The following is a 22,135-nucleotide window of genomic DNA, read 5'->3' on the forward strand; positions in this document are numbered from 1 at the left end:
CTTACTAGTTTCTTTCCACTAATTTAGAAACATTATATTTCTTTCCTTTTTAAAATGTAAATGCATAAATCTTGATGCCTTAAGCAACTGGATGACGTGAGCTGAAGGGATGACATGAATTTGTAACATCAGCATAAGTGTAATTTAATTTTTGTTGTGCTTTCTAATGGAGGACACTAACTTTTTAAGAGATGAGGTGGTAAACTAAATCTTCCTCCTAAATATTAAATACGTTGTTTATTTTCTTTTCTCCCCTTCAGAGGTGTGCTTGCACATCTCCTCCTGCCTTTTTGAATTTTGTTCTTCCCACCTGGCTGTTTCTCTCACATCTGTTTTTGAAGATCTCCCCACAAAAAGAAAAGTCCTTTTGGCAGAGGAAATGCAATGTTTTCCTTCCTCCTCCTCCACTCCTAAGTTCCCATATCATGGTGACCATTCCTTTAGCTGATGGAGTACCATATTTGGCTTCTCCTGGAGCCTGTCAACACAGCTTTTTCAGCTAGCTTGTGGGGCATCACTCGAGAGTAATGCAAGGTGCACACTCCCATAGGCTAAAATTCACTATTTTCCACGTGCTCCCTGGCCCTGCTACTCTAGCGAGCAAGCAAATCATCTTGGTCCCATTGCTAATTTGTGATAGCTGTTGTGGCTTTCCTCATATTTTGTCTGCTCCTTCCTCTCCAAGTCTAATTTTTATTTTGTCTGCCTCTTCATCACCATTACATCCTCAAGATCATTCTTGTGCCTCTTTGGTCCTCTGCATATAGATTCATATATTCCAATGCTAGAAGAGACCATTTTGATCATCTAGTTCTGACTTCCTAAATAACGCTGTCCATTGAACTTTCCCAAAATAATTCCTAGAGTATATCTCTTAGAAAAATACCCAATCTTGATTTAAAAATTGTCAGAGATGGAGAATTCACCACAACCCTTGGTAAATTGTTTCAGTGGTTATTTACGCTCACTGTTAAAAATGTGTGCCTTATTTCCAGTCTGAATTTATCTAGCTTCAACTTCTAACCATTGGATTATGTTTTACCTTTCTCCGCTAGATTGAAGAACCCATTATTAAATATATAGTCACCATGTAGATACTTACAGACTGTAATCAAATCACCCCTTAACCTTCTTTTTGTTACTCTAAATAGGTTGAGCTCCTTGAGTCTATCACAGTAAGGCATGTTTTCCAATCTTTTAATCATTCTCATGGCTATTCTCTGAACCTTCTCCAATTTATCTGCATCCTCCTTGAACTATGGGTACCAGAAAAGCATACACTATTCCAGCAGCAGTCGCACCAGTGCCAAATAGAGATAAAATATCCCCTCTGCTGCTCGAGATTCCCCTTTTAGACGAGCCTGCATCTTATTCCCTGCTTAGACAAGTTTGTATCTGTTTTATGCTGCTGCTTACACACTACAGACAGCAGCAAAAGATTAACAGGCAAAAGATGAGATTGAACAGTTTGTGGCTGTGACTTTTGAAGGGGAGGCAAGTCAAGCCATTGTCTTGACTTACTGCTGGCGAGGCAATGGGATGAGATAGCACTCTGAGTTCAGTCGGAGTTCCCCCATCCCCGAAACAAATGAAGAGATCTTAGATGGATTTAAGGAGGTCATGGCTGAGTGCAATTAAAAATCCCAAGATTTCTCTTATCTGAAAAGATAATCTAACTCAGCCATGACTTTTCCGTTAATGTATGGAATGTATGATGGGAAAGTTACAGACATGATTCCCCTGCAGGATTCTTTATCTGGAGACTTCAGAGGAATAGGGAACGGGAGAAATGAGGCATTCCCACTATCACAACCCTGATTTATTTATCTCTCTGCTTATACCAGAGAACTAAATTTTCACTGCCGAACTGTGCTGTTCTGTATTTTAAGCTGTCTTTAAAGACTTTCATCTCACCTTATTGCAGAGATTGAGAGGAAGAAAGTGATGTCGATATTCGTGAAGTGGCACACAATGCAAACTTAAAGTTTATTCTAAAATTGACATTTCTCTTTGGTGTCTCATACTTCTGGGAAAATAACCTTGTTTAATGCAAGTGCATGAATGTTCATGACTTAGTCTGTTTTTTTTTTAAATAGGGCTTTCCGCATTGTAGATCAGTCTAGTAAATTCTCCTCCCAAAATCTGATTTTGATCAGCTCTGTAAAGAAACTGTGTAAAAATTAACACAGGGTTCTTGTGTATTACCAAAAAGATTATCGTATTTTTGTCTGGTTTGACTATTGAACTTAGAAAATGAGATGCCAAGTAAACACTTCAGCTGACATTTTTTTTTAACCCTTTTAATTCGCTTGGAGAGTTGATAGTTCCAAAATTTTCTTGTATTTAACAAAAGTACGTTGAGAGAATTGAATTCTAGGACTGCATTCATTGTAAATTGATGCTACTATTGACAACCCAATTTGATTTAATGTACCTAATGTATTAAAATTGATTTTTTTAAACTATACTTTCATATTTTGCCACATATACATTGTTCTTTTACTTTATTGCTGAGTTTGGTAATTAATGCATTCTTAAATGTGTGACTAAAGAGAGTGGGAAATGAAAGGATGAAATGGGCAACTGCTAAGTATCTTCCCTTTGTGGGAGCAAGGATTGTTTTTCTGTGTTAGTACAGCACACAGGACAATGGGACCTCAAGCTTTTTGGTTGCTACCATAATGTAAATATTTACTATTACTAGTAGTAATGATCTGAATAGTTTTCTTAAGTTTCCTAATTTGAATAGTTATCCTCAGGAATTGGTTTGTAAGGGTGGAAAGTAAAGTTTTTTGATGCCAAAAGTTGGGATTTGCTGGCATGAATATTGTTACTGGCAGTGAAATGTGATCTAATGCTTCTTGTTCCAGAGATCTCAATACTCTTTTAAAAAAAAAAAAATGGTTAGGCAGATGGCTGCACTCTTCCTGGTTTGAGCTTGTTCCAAGTAACCTGCCTAAATTTCTTGAACCATACTGGTGGGAAGGGATGTTGCAGTATTAAAGACAAAATAATCTATGTAATCTTCCTGTGTCAAATTGGATTAAATGAAGTAATAGAAAATTCTCCATCTCATCAACAATGGGAAGAAATAACTTGTTTTTGTATGTGGTCTATTTACTAGTAGAAATTGGTCTTTATAGTTGTTTCTGGACTCCTCTGCTGTGCCACTGAAAGACATACCGATTGAGAGTTCTACAGCAGATGTTTACAACCTTTTTCTTTCTGAAGCCCCCTGCCCCGCCAACACGCTATAAAAACTCCACGGCCCACCTGTGCTATAACAACTGGTTTTCTGCATATAAAAGCCAGGGCCAGCGTTAAGGGATAGCAAGCCAGGCAATTGCCTGGGACCCCATGCCACAGGGACCCCTGCAAAGGTACATTGCTCAGGCTTCAGCTTCAGCCACAGGTGGCGGGGCTCAGAGCCCTGGGCTTCAGCCCCAGCAAGTCTAATGCAGGCCCTACTTGATGGCCCCCCTGAAACCTGCTCATGGCCCCCCAGGGGGCTCCAGAGCCCTGGTTGGGAACCACTGTTCTATAGAAAAAGCTGCATAGCTTTGGTAAGTCTCTTATTAAAGTGATATAAGGTGCTCAGGTACCTTAGTGATAGACAGATATACATTTCAAAATAAAAATAACCGTGTCAGTTTTCTATGCTTTCATAGTTGATAGAACTGATGTGGAAGATTTTGCACAAAGGAAGTGTACAAGTAACATAATTGTGTCCTTTGAATCATTAATTTTACCCATCAGGCCGCTCAATTTGCCCTCTTCAGCCAAACATGTAGAGACATTACAAATGTAATTTGGCAATAGATTTTTTTATTTTAATGCTGTCCATCAATTCCATCAGTGTTCTCGTTTCCTTCCTTTTGCCTTCTATACCCCCCCCCCCCCCGGAATTAATTTTCTTTAGTGGTATTTGGTAGAAATCCTCAGAACTTAAAGCTACATTTTAAGTGACTGTTAAATTAGGTTAGAATTTAGCAAGAAAATGGCCATGTGAGAGAGGCGGACAGAAGCAAATATGTAGTTTATAGCTCCTTGTGGGTAATATAGCAGCAAATGAACCAGGGCCCTGTGGAGGGTGTAAATTTCAACTACCTTTATCTTGAGGATTCCTGCTCATTTTTAGCTTCAAATTTACCTTTTCTCCATACAGTTCATGATATTGTGTACACTGTAAAAACTGGATATTATATGTGCTTATCAGAAAAATTATGAAAAAAGTGTGTAAGAGCTCATCATACGTTGGGCTACATTTATTTAGAGGGGTGCTACTCATTTTGGGAACTTGTCATGAAATTGAGCCATGGAAGGTTTACGACTCTGGTGAGAGTCTCATGTTAGAAGATTGAGATTTGAAAAGTAGTGGGGGTGAGGGAAGAAAAGTTCCCTGCAATATGTTTTGTTTTTTCTCATGTAACAATAAAGGTGAAGGATGTACAAAATTATTCCATGTGCATCTTTTTAGACTCTGTTCCCATGTAGTGTTGGACATCTTGGTGGATTTGGACCATTTGATATTACGAAGCACCTAAAAGTTTTTGGTTGATAGGATCACATAGTTGGCTGGCTGACGGTTATAGATAGATAGTTATGAAGAGAAGCTATTCCACTGTCTCCTTGTGAATTGCTCAGAAATTTTTATTTAAAAATAAACCTTCAAGGTGTTTTATAATAGCACTATCTGGATTAGCTGACTTTTACTACTAGAGTTTAGCTGTTGCTTTAGTTTGACAAATTGTGGATTTATGGACTGTTTGGTCTTAATTACTTACTTGTTATCAAGTTGGCAGATGTAAGTATTTATGTACATACCTCCACTTGCTGTATGTATCACCCTTAGAAGAAATGTCTTGTTCCCTTCCTGCCCTATCTCCATCTCTATTTAAAAATTAGACATTGTAAGATTTGCTCACTATACATTAATAAAACTTGTTTGATCTACCTTCTGTCCTCTTTTTCCACCCCTTCTGGCAACTACATGTTCTGTGTTTCCTTAATTTATACCCTCAGTTATTCAGGGCGGGGACAGAATCTCAATACTCTCTATAGAGGATAACTTGTGTTTGGAATTGGAATCTAGTTTTTTGAAAATTTTGTCCAGATAGTGTCAAAGTTAACAAAGATGAATAGAACAGGAAGAAGGCTCATTTCCATTGCAACAGGATGTTGTTTGCATTGGGAAGGTGTTTGTGATCAAACATTTTATATTGGATAAAGCAGTCATTGAAATTGCCAATATCTACATTGGAAAAGAAATATGTACTCTGTACACTACACATATATGAGTGAGAATTTCAGAAGCACTCTGCTCCCATTGAAGTCAGTGGAACTTCTATAATTATATAGGAAATATACTTGACACCTTCAGGTCTTCTGTCTGTCATCTTCCTCCCCTCCTTCTTCTTCCCTCCCCCCCCCCCCCCTTCCCGAGAGAGTGTCTGCTGCTCTACCTCTTCTCCACCCTTTGAGTTTTCCACCTGGTGAGTGGCTCAGTATTTGCTTTGCTATTGCTCAGTCAGCTACACAATGTAAGTGACATGATTCTGTTTAGTTTCACAGTTGTTCAGAAAACTAAACAGCAATGAACGCAGACAGGACTCTGGTTAGTTTTCGCTCTGCAGTGTGGCGAAGCTGTGAGCAACAGCAGAGGCATGGGAGCTCTTTTACAGACTCGAGAAGAAAGCACTGTAGCAGATAGCAGCGGTTTTGTTTTCTGCAGAAGTTGATGGCACTTCCCAAGGAAGGTTTCCTACTCTACAGCTAAGTGAGCAAGCTCCTTTTTTTTTTTTTTTTTTTTCTTCCAAGCCCTGTTCACGGATATCCTGTTAATCTAGAAATGAAATTCTGCTCATGGCTCCCTTGGTCTGGGACTAGTGGACTGATTTTCACTCTCAGGTCCACACAGGCAGATGGACTGCCATCTGTTGGAGTTTTGCTTCCAGGGTATCTTACTTTTAGGAACTACCTGCCCCCAAACACTTAAGTGCAGTAGAACGTTTGCTTTACGTCCATTAGGACATGGAGTTTTCTCTAATCTTCATCATAGTCATCTGAATTTGAATGGTTTTGCCTGTCTAGCTGTCATCTCCTGGCTCTGGGACTAGGGGATAGGTGAGATCGTCCTTTTCTGGAGTCTGGTGTCATTGGGATGCATGGATTAAGAGGTGACTGGTGTGGAGAAAGTAAATAAGGAAGTGTTATTTACGCTTCACAACACAAGAACTATGGGTCACCAAATGAAATTAATAGGCAGCAGGTTTAAAACAAACAAAAGTAAGTATTTCTTCACACAGCACACAGTCAACCTGTGGAACTCTTTGCTAGAGGATGTTGTGAAGGCTGAGACTATAACAGGGTTAAAAAAAGAACTAGATAAGTTCATGGAGGATAGGTCCATCAATGGCTATTAGCCAGGGTGTGCAGGGATGGTGTCTGTAGCCTGTTTGCCAGAAGCTGGGAATGAGCGACAGGGGATGGATCACTTGATGATTACCTGTTCTGTTCATTCCTTCTGAAGCACCTGGCATTGGCCACTGTCGGAAGACAGGATACTGGGCTAAATGTGGACCTTTGGTCTGACCCAGTATGTCCATTCTTAAGGTCTTATGTTCTTATGGTCTTAGATGTGTGGAGAGCAAGGTTAGTTCAGTGGTGATGGTGTTAGTCTGGGACTTGAGACCTGTTTCCAGTTCTCTACACTGCTACAGACTTCTTATGTGATCTGACCCTAGCAGACAGGTTAATTCCTTGGGCTTCAGAATTCTGGTGCACAAATCCCATTAACAGTAGACATGGGTATTTTCACATCTGTAAACAGTTTTTGGAAGTGGTGCATCTCCACCAGTAGCTCATGAGGAAGACTGAGTAGCTTTCTGTTATATATAATTATATAGTTACTTGGTTTACACATTTTGTGTGTATAGCTAGTTGCTGAGGTCAGTGTGTTTGGGGGAGGTTTCTTCTGAAAGGAGGCAGTCTTGGAGCCATATCTCCAGTAGTGGAACAGTCCACTTTCCTGTCCAGAGAAGTAGAGCCCTGGTAATCTGCAGATATCCTCTTCACATCTGTGCACCATGTTTGTGGATCGTAGATGGATGCAGATCCAAATTTTATATCTAAATCCTGAAAATCTGCAGGTATCCATGCAGGATTCTACAGAGAAGGAGGTGCAGAGCAGCCAGTTGGCACCAGAATGCAGGAATTTAAAGCAGAAACATAGTTTAAATGGAAGCTGCCTGGGTCAGGGACAATTCCTATGTATTTTAACAGCACCTAGCACAATGTAGGCCTGATCCTGATTGAGGCCTCTGTGTGCAAATAAATATTAATTTATTCTTTAAAAATTCTCAAGAACAGTTCTTTTAAGATTAAGCAAAAATCTATTTTCCCACAACTGTAACTTTCAGCAGTAACAGGAGTCTAAAACAAAATGATAGGGAAGGGTTATTCCAATGTTAAACTGATAAAATAAATACTAGTTTTTTGTGTGATTTCACCTACCTGCCTTGTAAGTTTAGAGTGATTTGTGTGTACATACCAGTCGGTTCTGTACTATATAAGACTTCTAAAAACTTAGCCAAACACTGACCAGCCAACCTTTGTAGATTGTTCTTATTGGCATTTTGTTGCATGTTAGATTGAAGAGGAGGGGAAGAAGAGCCTGATGGCTGTTGAAGGAAGTTCTGTTTAATTTTATCTCTCTTCTTGATATTTGTGGCGGAGGCACCAAGAACCTTGTATAGGCGCCCCTTTTTATTGCTTAAATCCAAAGCAATAAGGATGGTGTTATTCAAGTATCTAAATCACTGATACAAAAAGTCCCACCCTTAGTTAAATAAATTTGTGTCCCAACACGTGGCAGGTAATTTACAAAGGCAGAGGACGACACAGTTCCACCTCAAAGAGCTTACAGTCTGTCTAAAGAAAATACAGATGAATGATTGGGTGGGAGGACGACGACAACGACATGATAAACTATAAGTGAGAATAAGTAGCATTCAGGAGCAGTATTCTAGTGGCAACTCCCCACCCCATATCTTGCAGGTCATTTGGTAGATGAGGGGCCAGAGAAGACCCTCATGTTTCCTCATTCAGGCATAGCCCCTGGATTCGGCTACAGGGGAGATTTTGAGATAACAGGTACAGGCCTACCTGCTGGGAGTGGGGCATAGTATAACCCTTCCTTTCTCCTTCAGCCTCTGTGCATTTGTGGTATTTCTTATTTATTTGCTCTTCTTGTCTCCCTCGCTCCCTGCAGTATCATGCCTTGTATCTGCTACGGCCCATAGCACTTTCACAGTGTTGGGGGATGATTCCAGTAAATTTTGCTCTCCTGCTTATGTTGGAGGAGCAGCAAAATAAAACTTCAGAAGAATCATGTCAGTTTCATGCTGCTGCTGAATCTTACTTACCAGATGAACTTTCACCGTTAGAGGGAGAGAATTACTTCCTACCTTGCTACAATTTCAGGTGCTCATACTGGTTTCATTCTGGCAGGCTCGACTTATTGCTGGTTTTGTATCCTAAAATTCCTTTACCCTGAATGGACCCTAGCAAAGGATTAAGCGCCAAAACCTATTAAAAGACACAAAAGTTATAAAATCAAACTCCAGATTTTTAATAAAATGGCAGAAATGCTTTATGATATCATTTGTATGATTTCTTCATCCCCCCTTCTCTGCCCTCCTCCCAGGACTGTTAGACATGAGCTTGAAACTATTTGTTTCATGTACTGTTTTACATGTAAAATGTTGGGATTTTTTTTTTTTATTTAGAGCTATTTTTGAGCTGGAGCAAACAAGAGCCTACTATGAATTCCTTCCTTCTATATTGCAGGCCCACTCCCTGATGGATGGGAACAAGCCATGACCCAGGATGGAGAAATTTACTACATAAACCATAAGAACAAGACCACATCTTGGCTAGACCCAAGGCTTGACCCACGCTTTGGTAAAAGTTCATCTCACTTAAGAATTTTTTTTATTCACTTTAGTTTCAGTTCACTTTAGAAATTTTCATTTCGCAGGCAAACTTTGGAATATTTTTAGCAGTAAGATAAAATACTTTGATTTGAATCACATACACCCTAATTATATCCTTTAAAAAATAAGTATAAATTCATATTCTCTCTGTCATCTAAATCTTTGATGCCAGAGGTCAGGACTTCACCAGTTGCTTCATAGGGCTCCCAACTTTTGTGGCATCCAGGAATTACTTTACCAGAATAAAACATTTGATCCAGGCTCTCTGTTCTCCCACAATTGCAAATCTTTACCAGCTAAAATGATGCTTCCAAAAGAAATATTTACCTTCCTTTATGATATCCTAACGAACTCATTAATAATAATCCTCATGCTGTCAAAATCCGTTTGAATCACACACCAGCTTATAATTCCAGCTTGCTACAGTGATGATCATGTTAAAGGTGTCCGTTTTTAAACAGTATTGAGAGAAATATGTGATAGTGCTGCTTGTATCAAAATCTGTTATTTGAGGCGTGGAAAATACTCATCGGTTATTATTTTCGTGACAATAAAATTATTAAAATCTTTTTAAATTAGAGGAACTAATCTTTCACTTTTTTTTGGTAATGTTAATTTTCAGGCATACAATAAGAGAATGTTACAGACTTTTCAACCTTTTTAGCCTAAGTATCACTTTCCAAAGTCTACCACATACCTCCATCTGAGACAGTTATAATATACCTATGAAAATGGGGGGTGGCGGGGGGCGGGGAGAAGAGAGGGCGGGAAGGAGGCCTCTAAGGGATAACACGATGAGTTGTCTGCCATTACAGGATTTTTCTCATGTACCCCCTGATGAGAGCTCATGTACCTCAGTTTGAACACCACTGCAATAATGGAATATAGCTACAGAGTACAGTGGATTGTGGAAATCACAGATCTAGTCTAGCTGCATCATACAAATGGTCATTGAGCTGTACAGAATTGTAATAATTTTCTCAAGTCATGTTTTAGCATTAAGGTACTTCGGGTATTTTGTTTTGTTTTTGTTTCCGGTACAAAGTCATGATACTTTACAAAAAGTCTACAAATTTTAATAGGTACAATAGCTTTTCCTTGATTTGTTATCCAGATAATTCACTATTTTCAGCTCCTTTGGGTGGATTTGTGAGGTATTTTTTTCAGAGCTATGGAAAAACCTGTATAAAAACTCTGAAACCTGTCATAAAAAAGAGAGCAGATCATTGTGGTTTTCAAGCTTTAGTCTTGGACTCAGTGCAACTAAATGAAAACAGTGTGCAGATCACTGGGTAGGTCAGGCTGAGGGGATACAAAGCCTTTGAAGCTTTACAGGGGTTGACCTAACAACAATTGTGGGCCCCTTTTGGGAGAGTCATTAACTCCATGAATGCCATATAAACATTATAGTGGAAAACTCAAACTCAGCACTTCACTTTTATTTTAAAATGGCTGCTAGAAATTTCAGTTTGTTTTTTTTCAACTGTGTAGACCTAAATGTTTAAATATAAACATCCGTCTGTTCTTATGAAAACCACAGAATTATTACAATTTGTTTATAAGCTGCTGACTAGCTTGTAAACAGGTTGAACCACTGTGCAACCTGAGTCAAAGGTGGGGCATATATGGGAGATTGTCATCTTTGGCAGATCTATCCATATTGCCCTTAATACTAGCCTTCTGAGTTGCAGTCCTATTAGTGTGTTATGAAAGCAGTATTAGTCATTTGAACTTCAGAATCTACTTAATATATGAATAGTAATCTGTGTTTGAAACAGGAAGTAGTTATTTAGAAAAAGCGTTGCCTTTTACAATATAAAGAGGGATGCCAATTATGTTTACTTAAGTAATCACGCAGGAAATGTATTTTGCTCTTCTTCCATGTATTGTTTTACAGTTTTGAATTATAAGAGCTTGGGTCAGCCAGCTAGAATTAAAAGAGAAAAAATGTTTTTAGGTAAGATGCATCTAATTTCTAAGAACTAATTTCAACTCCCGTAAATAGTACTGTCTCAATAGTAGGGTGGAACTACTTGTCTTGAGCATACTGAGGATCCATAAAATGTTATGGCTCTGGCAGTTAAACTGAAAAAGGACAGAAATGTCCAAAAGATTGCATAAGGGTTTCTTACTGCATAGTTTCCCTTTTTGGGCCCACTGTGTATGTGTATCCCAGACAGGATTGAGTATGTGCCAAGGCTTTTTATTTTGTGGTTGGACTTTTAATCTGTTCCAGACCTTTTCAGTCAAAGAGCTCAAGTGTAACTGAAGGGGGCAGGAAAGGGGGGTGGGGGAAGAGAAAAAACCATGTGAGCTCCTCTGATCTAGAGTGACGGCAAATAGAGACAGGCTGCTAGCTGCTGTTGAGCTTGAAGGAGTTTTCCTTGAAATGTGTACAACTTCACATTCTATTGCGGTTTACGTTTTTATCATCTGTGCCAAGAAAGTACAAAATCTTATTCTTGTTCCCTTTTCCAATATGACCTCCTCCAGGCCACTCCGGCAGTGTACGTACTATAGTTTTGTTAGAGAGACCAGGTAGGTGAGGTAATATCTTTTATTGGACCAACTTCAGTTGGTGAGAGAGACAAGCTTTTGAGCTTACACAGAGCTCTTCTTCAGCTCATAGTTTTGTTGACAGAGGTAACTTACTGTGTCTGATGTTTATTTTACTTTGTCATGTGCAGATCTTTAGTAAATGTGTGCTGATTTGATTAATCAAGTTTGATTGATTCAAAAGCTTACCTTTCAGTGATCAGTAGGAGTTGAAAATCGTGTTTATTTCTGAAGACTGCCATGGCCTTTTGTAGCCTAATTCTTTCCACTGAGGGCTTGGTTTCCATTCATTGTTGAATATTAACACTTGAAACAAGCTACTCTAGATAGATTCATCTTCAGATCCCTAAACATAAGGGGAAATTTCACTGTAATGACAATTTTCTATTGGCGTCACCTTTTTCTTTTTTTAAAAAGTAATAACAGTAAAGATACATTCAGTTCACTTTCTTGATGTTGCCTCTGCAGATCCCTCACCATATGAGCTGCGGAACACAATAGATAGTATGTGGTCTGCCCCTCAGTTTCAATGTTGTGGGACAGATGGCATGAAAGACACTAGCTGTTGCTGAGTTTCTCTCTTCTACCAGCCAGTGTGCTCAGGAAGTCGATATCCATTTCCCTATTTTGCTTTGTCCTCATCAGTTTGAAGTTTTGCTAATAGTTAAATAAGGTGCGGTTTTGTTGGTGGTGGTGTTTTCAGTTACTGCTTTTATTCAAGAGTTCATAGGGATCTTGTCCAAGTTGCCTTGCGACTTGGTTCCTGGCACAGCTGAGCAGGAGTGGAGGATAGGCTTGAAAACCCATCTCAAACAAAAGTCCTACTGTCCAAAGGGTTTGAGCAAGGGGTATTTATCCTGTGGCTTTGAGACTTGCACTGTGTTTATGCCTCATGCCAGCCTGGAAAGAAGCACAGTTTGAGAGCAGTCCGCAAAGGCGAACGGATTGAAGAGAAATTACCTTGAAACAATACCCCAGGACTGAGTGAGTCAGTTCTAAAATCTAAAGGCTCCAAATCCAAGAGAAGAACCTTGGATATGACACTGGAGTATCTGAGACTCTGGTATAAGGTCTTTTAATTGTTAGATTTGAGGTCTTCAGATCTATCACTGTGACAAAATGCTGTTGTCTGGACTTGGATCTTAGTCCTCAGAGCCAGTGTCCACAGCTTCTGAACAGTCATAAGCATGGTGAGGATCTGAGTAAGACAAAGGCCAATCATCTAAACTTACAAAAGTGCCAGATATGAGGGAAGGGTCTTTTCATGCCTCACCATAGGCAGTCATTTCAGATTATGCATGACCAAAGGAATTAGGCCTTCCTCAGACCTGGAACAGTAGGATCCTTTGCACTAGTAAGGCACTTACCCTTCTTTGGGGCCTCTGCATATGCACAGTGGGATTTGTAGGGTCAGTCCTCAGTCATGAGTCCTCCATTAGTGTCTCCTGCAGAAACATCTTTCTCACAGGATAGTTGATACCTTGGATTTAAGTTCCAAGACCTCTATTTTCAGGAAAATGGAAGGAGTTTATGAGAAGAGTATGATTGTATCTGCAGGGTATAGATCTTCTGATAATGATACTCCTTGGTCTGGCCATCCTACCTGTCTGTCTGCTGCTAGGCAGTTATAGGCTTTGCCTGGGATTGTGGCAATTTGGACTCCAGCTTCTCGTGTTTCATGTTCTTTTTCCAGAGGCTGTTTTAGTAAAAGGGATACAGGATCAGACTGACCATACGTATAAATAATTTTTTCCAAGTGTTCTAGATCATTGGAGGAGTGTTTTCTCTCTCACCATGAAAGGTTCCCAGATTCTGCATTACTAAGGACTGACTGTTAAGAACAGGTTTCTCAGTCTTCACCATTGTCCTTGGATGATTCTCCTCTGGGAGAAATGAAAAAAATGTAGGATCTGGTAGGTTAGGATAGTTCGGTTTCCTGATATTCATCTCATCTAGGGGGAAAGCAAATCACATAAGTGTGTTCAGGCAGAACTGCTTTTCCAGTACATTTAGGGCTTGTAAAGTGAATGAAGGAGCTATGGACTCATCCAGCTGTAGTGCTATGAGTTTCCAGGAAACACCTTTTGTACCAGATACTTTAAACTACTTTTTAAGCATTCTTCCCTGGTCTCCTTCACAATATTTGTGGCCTCACAAGGATCTAGGCCTTTCAGAGATCTTTTTTATGCTCCTGTGGGCAGGGAATCTTAAGAACTTGGATCAAGTGGTGAAGAAAGCATATTTCTGGATTTCTTTAAGGCCAGCCAACTGTTAGGCTCTTGTGAGCCACTACAATTATGTCTTACGGGTTAAATTTTCTGCATGAGTCGAATGGATGCCTGGGAGGGAAAATATTTGAGCTTTTGTCCACTATCAAAGAAGAGAAGTTGGTGTGATGGTATTACTTTTTAAGAGCCTCATATAACATTTTTGACTTTGGAACCTGGTCTCTGGGAATGGCGGCAGTTTGGAGATGTTTTGGCTGCAGATGTCAGGACTGTCTTCTAAAGTGCAGGCAAAGATACTTTGCTTTCAGAGGATACTAATCTGTTCATGTCAAAGACAGATGTTGTACTTGGAAAAAATGAAAAAACTATCAGAAATCATCCATTAGCTTCTTGGTCTGTCTAAGGTATCCTGGATCTCTTACATTTCAGAGGTCCTGATCCCAGTCTCTGCCCTTATTGCCTCACTCCAGTTGGTTTCCACTTGACAGTTTCATGTGGGAGTCTATGTGTTGGCATCTAGAATAAAGCCCTACAATCTGACCCTAGCTCAATGGGACCTAACTACCTGTGTTACGGTCGGGTCAGAAAACAACCTGATGCTCTCAGGCTCAGGTTGGCTTGGTTGCCTCTGGATGATCTGCTGCTGTTCGTGGGCTTGGCTTGGTGGCAGTGTGTGCCCTGCTCCTGGTGGCCTTTGCCATCTTGCTGCAGAGTGAGTACGCTGACAAATAGCCGCGTCTCTCACTATGGAGCACACACCCTGCCCCTGCTGGCAGGAATAGGGTACGCCCTAAGGAACAGGATGGAGAATAACACAGAAAAACACTATGCTGTTAGATAGCTCAGTGGTATTCCCTCACTTGGAATAGTGCGTTCAGTTCTGGTCACCCCCTGCCAAGAAAGATTGAGGGAGGGGGTGTTTCAGAAGCAAGCTGCCACAATGATTAGGAACATGGCAGAGGGATTGAAGAGAGTGGAGTAGTTTACCTTAGAAAGGAAATTAATAAGAGGGGATAAAAGCTTACAAAATAATGAATACAAAAATTAGATTGGGGTTTTCTCCCCCCCCCCATCTTTTAATAACATTGAGAGGAGCAAATTCAAAACTGGTAAAAGGAAATATCAGTTTGTGACACTTCTTGTCAGAGGGTATCAGTGAGACAGAAAGTTTAGGATTCAGATAGGTTTAGATTAGGTATTTATGATTAACAAGAATATCCAGATTTAAATTAATGAATATTTTAAAAAAGCTTTGGAATGACTTCAAAGCTTGAGCTTTTATATATCAGCCAATCTCCAATTTCTGTGGGTTAGGAGGAAACTTTCCTTGGGGGCAAGTTATCCCATAATTGACTGCTTCAGCATTTGTATTTCTAAAATAGCTGCTACTGTCTACAGTTATAGATATGATATTGGACTGGAGGGAACACTAGCCTGGCTTGTGGGATTTATAGCTGGTTCTCAGTGGGTTTATGGAAGCCCCTTTTGAACGTTTGGGAGTCTCTATCTTTTGATGAAGGGAAAACATAAGAACAGCCATATTTGGTCAAACCAAATGTCCATCTAGCCCAGTATCTTGTCTTCTGACAGTGGCCAATGCCAGGTGCCCCAGAGGGAATGAACAGAACAGGTAATCATCAGGTGATCCATCCCGTCGCCCATTCCCAGCTTCTGGCAAACAGAGTTCTACGGACATCTGTCAGGATTGTTTTAGCTACAGCCTGTATTGCAAACCTTCTTGACAGTGTTTCATAAAAACAAAGTGGAATTGTGACTTATCTAAAACCTTTAATTTAAGGTGGTCTTGGGTTTTTATTTTTGCTGTCTGTCTTTTCCAAAGCCTCATGATCTATCAGGCAAAGCCAGATTACATAGTTTGAATGCAGAAAAGATGATTGATTATGCTGCTCAGTGAATCTGTGTCCCCTAACAGTGTTACTATTTTCCATAAATCGGTGTCTTGTGTTAGGGCAAGTAACATCTTTGTGTATCTGCAGAAGAGGTAACACATTCTGAGAAACAAAGTTACTGGTCAACAATCTTCTTTTCCTGTGTCGCCTAATAATAGTAAATGCATACTCTTTTTTTTCCTCATTAAAAGTAAAATAACATTTCCTTTTTTGCACATTTTAAAGGTCTATTTATTTCTGTGTAAAGGGAAAGGATTATTTGAAGAGATCATTAAATCTGAGAGAGTTGTGCAAAATACACAATATAGAATATATACATATTAATAAAAATATGCTGTTTCCTATTAGTGAATTCTAAAGCAGATTCCTCAGCCAGTGATATTGGTGTATCCATTGCTAGTAATTGATATCCTGGTCTGTGTTCTGAGGAACCACGAACCTTTTGTTTGTTTTGTGTTTTCATTTTTGCCTGATACTTTGAGGACAAGATAAAATGAAATATCTTGAATATTTTATAACAGAAATATTAATGAAACAGCTATAGAAATAATCTGACTCTTTGAGTATTCGTAATTGGTAGACTAAACCAAAATAAACCTGAGTTTAAGCCATTATAAGTGTCCCTACATCCTTTTGGACCAGTTTAACTAATTTTCATTTAAAATAGCACTTGAAGTTAAACTGATACTATTTTTTTCATATATACAAACCTTAAACCAGTTTCCAGTCTGGCAGAATTGTACCTCCCAACTCCTTAGTTTCCTTATAGCCTCATGTTAGAAATTTTGTCAAATGCTTTTAAAATCCAAATAAATGTTTACTGGTTTTCTTCTCACTGTTCATTTTTTGTTGGCATGCTCAAAGTATTCTAGTAGTCCAAGAGGCCCATTTTCCCAGTATAGATGGGTAGGCTGGTATTTGCCCCATTATATCATGCTTAGACAATTGTTTTATAAAAAAACTTTTCATGTGGCAAGAGAAAAGTGTGTGTGTGTGTGTAGAGATAGATATGCAAGGTTTGGCAAATGATAGAAAGTAGGTGTCTCAGATTCACTAAGGGCCTTGTCTACACACACAAGTTGCACCACTGTAACTATGAATTGTGGCTTTGTCTGTCAGGACTTGTCTGCCCCCTGCTGAATGCCTCACCATCCTGATGCCTCTGCACAAGGTAAACCTATTCAGACTGGCTACCAACAAGACTTAAGCCCAGGCTACACTTAAAAATTTGATCAACTTAGCTAAGTCACTCGGCTGTGAAAATTTTTTCACTCTAAGTGCCATAGTTAGGTCAACCTAACCCCTGATGGACACGTGGCTAGGTCAATGGAAGAATTCTTCTGTTGACCTAGCTACTGCCTCTGGCAGATGGATTAACTACATCAATGGCAAAACCCGAGCCCTCGATGTACGAAGTATCTCCACTATGGCACTCCGGTGACACAGCTGCAGCACAGACATACCCTTATTCCTCCAGAGGCCTAGAAGGGCCAAGAGGAGACACTTACCAATGAGGAGATACCAGCCTACTTAAGAAGGCTTGATTTCTGCTTCTGAGGGTAATGCTAGGTGAGACTGGGACGGAGGAGGTCAGGGCCTTGCCCCCAAGAGCTTTAACTGAATGCTTGCATTTGAGTTTTGTTTGGCTGTCTATGCCATTAAATAAATTCTGATCTGATTATTTTGTTACTTAACTGTTTAGAGGCTCATGCCAATCCTATGACACAGGCCACCCCACTTCAAGCAGGTGACCAAACCTTATGGACTACAGCAGGAAATGCCTCCAGTACCGTACTTGGCCCGGGGGGGAGGAGGGGGGCGCACTACAGAGCAGCCCCAGCTGCCACACTGATATAACTGTATGCCCTTAGTGTGGCTGTAGTGTTAGGTATATAAAAGTACTTTGTCAGAATAGCTATTCCTGTATGAGAAGGGGAATAAGCTACACTGTTTTACTGCTGTAACTGCATCCACATTGGGGACTGTACCAGTATAACTATTTAGGTTAAAAACATCACACCCCTAACAGAAGTATTTGTATCAGTACCAAATGTGTGTGGACAGCAGCTTTGCACGTTTTAGAACAAGACAGTGACCTTGGATTGGGAAGGAGATTGAGGGTGCATGACTCTCACTGAGATTGTTAGTATTTAATCGTATTGCTTCAACTGTGTATATAACTTTTACACCGTAACTACAACAGGAGGGTAGAAAGCTGTAGTAGCTTCATTCATGTTCAGTACTGTTTCTGAGAGCAAGGCTATGGAGTGCAATCTTATATATCGTGTTCGTTACGAAATGGTGCTACCTAAAACGTTACAAAACTTTTAGTGATTTTCTTTGAGCTTCAGATTTCTTGCATTTTCACATATTCCAGCTGTTACTGTTGGACTCTTGGTATATAAGTGCTGTACATTAATTTATAAATAACTACATAGTCATTAAAGGAAATTTCTGTACTGTTTTAAAAAGTACAATCACCTTAATTTTCAATTAATTTTTAATTAAATGAAGAGACTGGAAGCTGCCATCTAGTCTCTCTTCTGGCCTAATTTGTGAAATAGGAAGTGATGTGTAGTGTGTGAGTGCACAAAAGAAAATGAGGACAACTAATACTATTATGTGTAAGAAATTGTTATATTCTCATTTGTTTAATATTGAGAATGAATTATGATATGTATGTTTTGCTAGATCTTAAGCTGAGCGCTAAATTGATTTACATCAGCCGAAAATCAGGCCCACTGAATCATCTAAACTTATATTTCTACTTGTCTTAGGCCAAGTTCTATATACTATCGAATGAGTGTTATTTTTCTCAGTCTATCATGTACATTCATCTACTGACTAGCACTCCTTTGTCACAAACGTAGGAAGTAAGGGCATTCTTTGGAGGCATGTCAAATCCTTTCAGTTATATCGATATTACAACAAGGACAAATGTCTATTTTAAATTGTTCTGAAAATTCAGTTTTTAAATAATACTCAGGTATCTGAAGGAGTTTAAAGAAACTTTAGTTTATTTTGAACTGCATAGATGTCACATCATTCAGGAACAGATTATAGCCATTTGCACTTGCTGCTCAATCTTGTTTGTATTTGAATTGTTTCTGCCTGCCTGTGCTATACAAAATGCAAGTCTTTTGTGAAATTTAAAGTAGTGGAGTGAGTGTACTCCACCAGATTACTGTTCAGTGCCACATACAATCAAACCTAGAAGTCGGTGAACCAATTGCAACAGCATTTTTTCCTGGGTTTAGTTATAAATTAATTAGGGGTAACAGGACAATCATTGATAATGTAAAATCATGGAAGTTGGCCACAAATCCTGTTATACTGTTTTAGGATACAAAAGGGACAGTTCGTTCTTGATGTTTGCAAACAATGGCAGCCTTGTTTAAAGAAAGCTAAGATTTCAAAAACCTGCCTACATTCATTTCATATTCTCAAAATATCTACTGCCCTAGTAACAGACGAACTAAAAGAAACCAAATCTCACTTGAACATAAATAAGAATGGCAGATGTAATGTATTGAAGTCCTAGGTGTGGATAAGTTATTAGAAGAATAGACATAGTAGGAAAAAGTCTCAACCAAATATTCAATACAGGAATGTGTACAGTGGTTACTTATCTTTTAAAATTGCCTACTGTGAGACCATATAACTAGAGATAGGTTTAAGCATCAGTCTTCATCCAGTTTTCCCCCAAATTCCAGGGTATTAAAATTAATCTGCAAAACAGAGTTGCTAACAGTGAAAGCACTTTATTGTGCTCATTTTAACTTAGTGTTCATAATATTGGTTTATGAAAAACATTTTGTTTTCCTTGAAAGATAAGAACAAACAAAAGACAAGTGCAAAGTACAGTAGAATCTCAGCATTATGAACAACTCAGGAATGGAGGTTCATAACACTGAAATGTTTGTAACTCTGAACAAAACAAAACTTTCAGAAGTTTACAACTAAGCATTGACTTAATACAGTTTTGAAACTTTACCATGCAGAAGAAAAACTTTTAACCATCTTAATTTAAATGAAGCAAGTACAGAAACAGTTTCCTTACCTTATCAAATCTTTTTAAAACTTTCCCTTTATTGTTTTAGTACTGTACTGTACTTGCGCTTTTTTCCCCCCTCTGCTGCTGCTCATTGCTTATTTCTGGTTGCAAATGAGGTGTGTGGATGACCAGTCAACTAATAACACTGCTGTTCTATTGTACTGCGCTTAATAAGGAAAACTCAAATGCATAAATACAAAATAGGGAATAACTGGCTGGCGGGTAGTACTGCAGAAAAGGATCAGAGTTAATAGTGGGTTACAAATTGAATATGAGCCAAAAGTGTGGTGCCGTTGTAAAAAAGGCTAATATTCTGGGATGTATTAACAAAAGTGTGCTATATTTAAGGCCCTTTATTTTCCGTTTTTATTTTTATTAGGGCTATCAAATAATTGCAGTTAACTCATGCGATTAACTCAAAGTTAATCGCGATTAATCGCAGTTTTACTCGCATTGTTAAACAATAGAATACCAATTGAAATTTATTACATATTTTGGATGTTTTTCTACATTTTCATATATATCGTATTCTGGGTTGTAATTGAAATTGAAGGGTATATTATTTTTGATTTACAAATATGTTCACTGTAAAAATGTTAAACAAAAGAAATTGTATTTTTCAGTTCACCTAATACAAGTACTGTAGTGCAGTCTTTGTCATGAAAGTGCAGCTTACAAATGTAGATTTTTTTTTTACATAACTGCATTCAAAAATAAAATAACATAAAATGTCAGAGCCTAAAAGTCCGCTCAGTCCTACTTCTTGTTCAGTCAATTGCTAAGACAAACAAGTTTGTTTACATTTGCAGGAGATAATGCTGCAATTTTCTTATTTACAATGTCACCAGAAAGTGAGAACAGGCATTTGCATGGCACTTTTGTAGCAGGCATTGCAAGGTGTTTACTTGCCAGATATACTAAATATTCGTATGCCCCTTCATGCTTCGGCTACTATTCCAGAGGATATGCTTCCATGCTATTAAAAAAAAAAAATGCATTACATTTGTGACTGAACTCCTTGGGGGAGAATTGTGTGTCCCCTGCTCTGTTTTACCTGCATTCTGCCATATATTTCACGTTATAGCTGTCTCGGATGATGACACAGCACATGTTGTTCATTTTAAGAACACTTTCACTGCAGATTTGACAAAATGCAAAAAAGGTACCCCTGTGAGATTTCTAAAGATAGCTACAGTACTCGACCCAAGATTTAAGAATCTGAAGTGACTTCCAAAAGCTGAGAGGGATGAGGTGTGGAGCATGCTTACAGAAGTCTTCAAAGAGCAACACTCCGATGTGGAAACCATAGAACCCGAACCACCAAAAAAGAAAATCAACCTTCTCCTGGTGGCATCTGACTTAGATAATGAAAATGAACATGCATCGTTCCGCACTGCTTTGGGTAGTTATCGAGCAGAACTCGTCATCAGCATGGACACGTCCCCTGGAATGATGGTTGAAGCGTGAAGGGACTTAAGAATCTTTAGCGCATCTGGCACGTGCCTGTTCTCACTTTCAGGTGACATTGTAAAGAAGAAGCAGGCAGCATTTTATCTGCTGTAAATGTAAAGAAACTTGTTTGTCGAAGCGATTGGCTGAACAAGAAGTAGGACTGAGTGGACTTGTAGGCTCTGACGTTTTACATTGTTTTATTTTTGAATGACGTTTTTGGTACAGAATGCTTCATTTGTAAGTTCAACTTTCATGATAAAGAGATTGCACTACAGTACTTGTGTTAGATGAATGAAAAATACTATTTCTTTTGGGGTTTTTTACAGTGCAAATACTTGTAATCAAAAATAAATATAAAGTGAGCACTGTACACTTTGTATTCTGTGTTGTAATTGAAATCAATATATTTGAAAATGTAGAAAACAGCCAAAAATATTTAAATACATGGTATTCTATTATTTAACAGCAATCGCGATTGCTTTCTTTAGTTGCTTGACAGCCCTAATTTTTATTTATCGGTGTTTATTACTATAACAACAAAAATAGGTGAAAACCTGTAGGAAAAACTTAATTTTTCTGGGTAAATATCAGGGTTTATTTTGGTGGATATAAGGATGGGAAAAAAGTATTCAGTAGATTAATGCTCTGAATAATGAATTCAGTGTGGCTTGCTGTAGAACTAAAACAGAACTCAAAACATAATACCACCTCCAAGTTGAAGAAAACAATATCTCTCTAATCCCCAAATAAAACTTTTCATTTGAATGAACAGTTTACTGTTGTAAACTTAGAACTATTAGCCTATACATATTTACATTTAATAATTGGGTCACACCATTTGCCGGACGTGTACTGAACTTCATCCTTTCCTTCCTGTTTTTATTTTTGTAAAACTTTCGAATACTTCCTTGTGTTCTGAAACATATTTTTATACAGATTTTC

The 22,135-nt window shown here is 38.7% G+C and overlaps 1 protein-coding gene across 8 annotated transcripts in view; it reads left to right on the forward strand.

Annotated features, from left to right (window-relative positions):
- Positions 1–22,135, forward strand: part of YAP1 (Yes1 associated transcriptional regulator) — a 140,205-nt gene that overhangs the window by 67,538 nt on the left and 50,532 nt on the right. For 4 of the 8 annotated variants that reach the window (XM_073338081.1, XM_073338091.1, XM_073338101.1 and 1 more), the window contains exon 4: positions 8,848–8,961. The exons of the other annotated variants lie outside the window; for them this stretch is intronic. In XM_073338081.1, the coding sequence (XP_073194182.1) occupies positions 8,848–8,961 (114 nt within the window). The remainder of the gene's footprint in view (positions 1–8,847; positions 8,962–22,135) is intronic. 8 annotated transcript variants of the gene reach the window in all.

This window comes from Lepidochelys kempii, chromosome 1 (assembly GCF_965140265.1).
Source record: "Lepidochelys kempii isolate rLepKem1 chromosome 1, rLepKem1.hap2, whole genome shotgun sequence".
Taxonomy (NCBI): Eukaryota; Metazoa; Chordata; order Testudines; family Cheloniidae; genus Lepidochelys; species Lepidochelys kempii.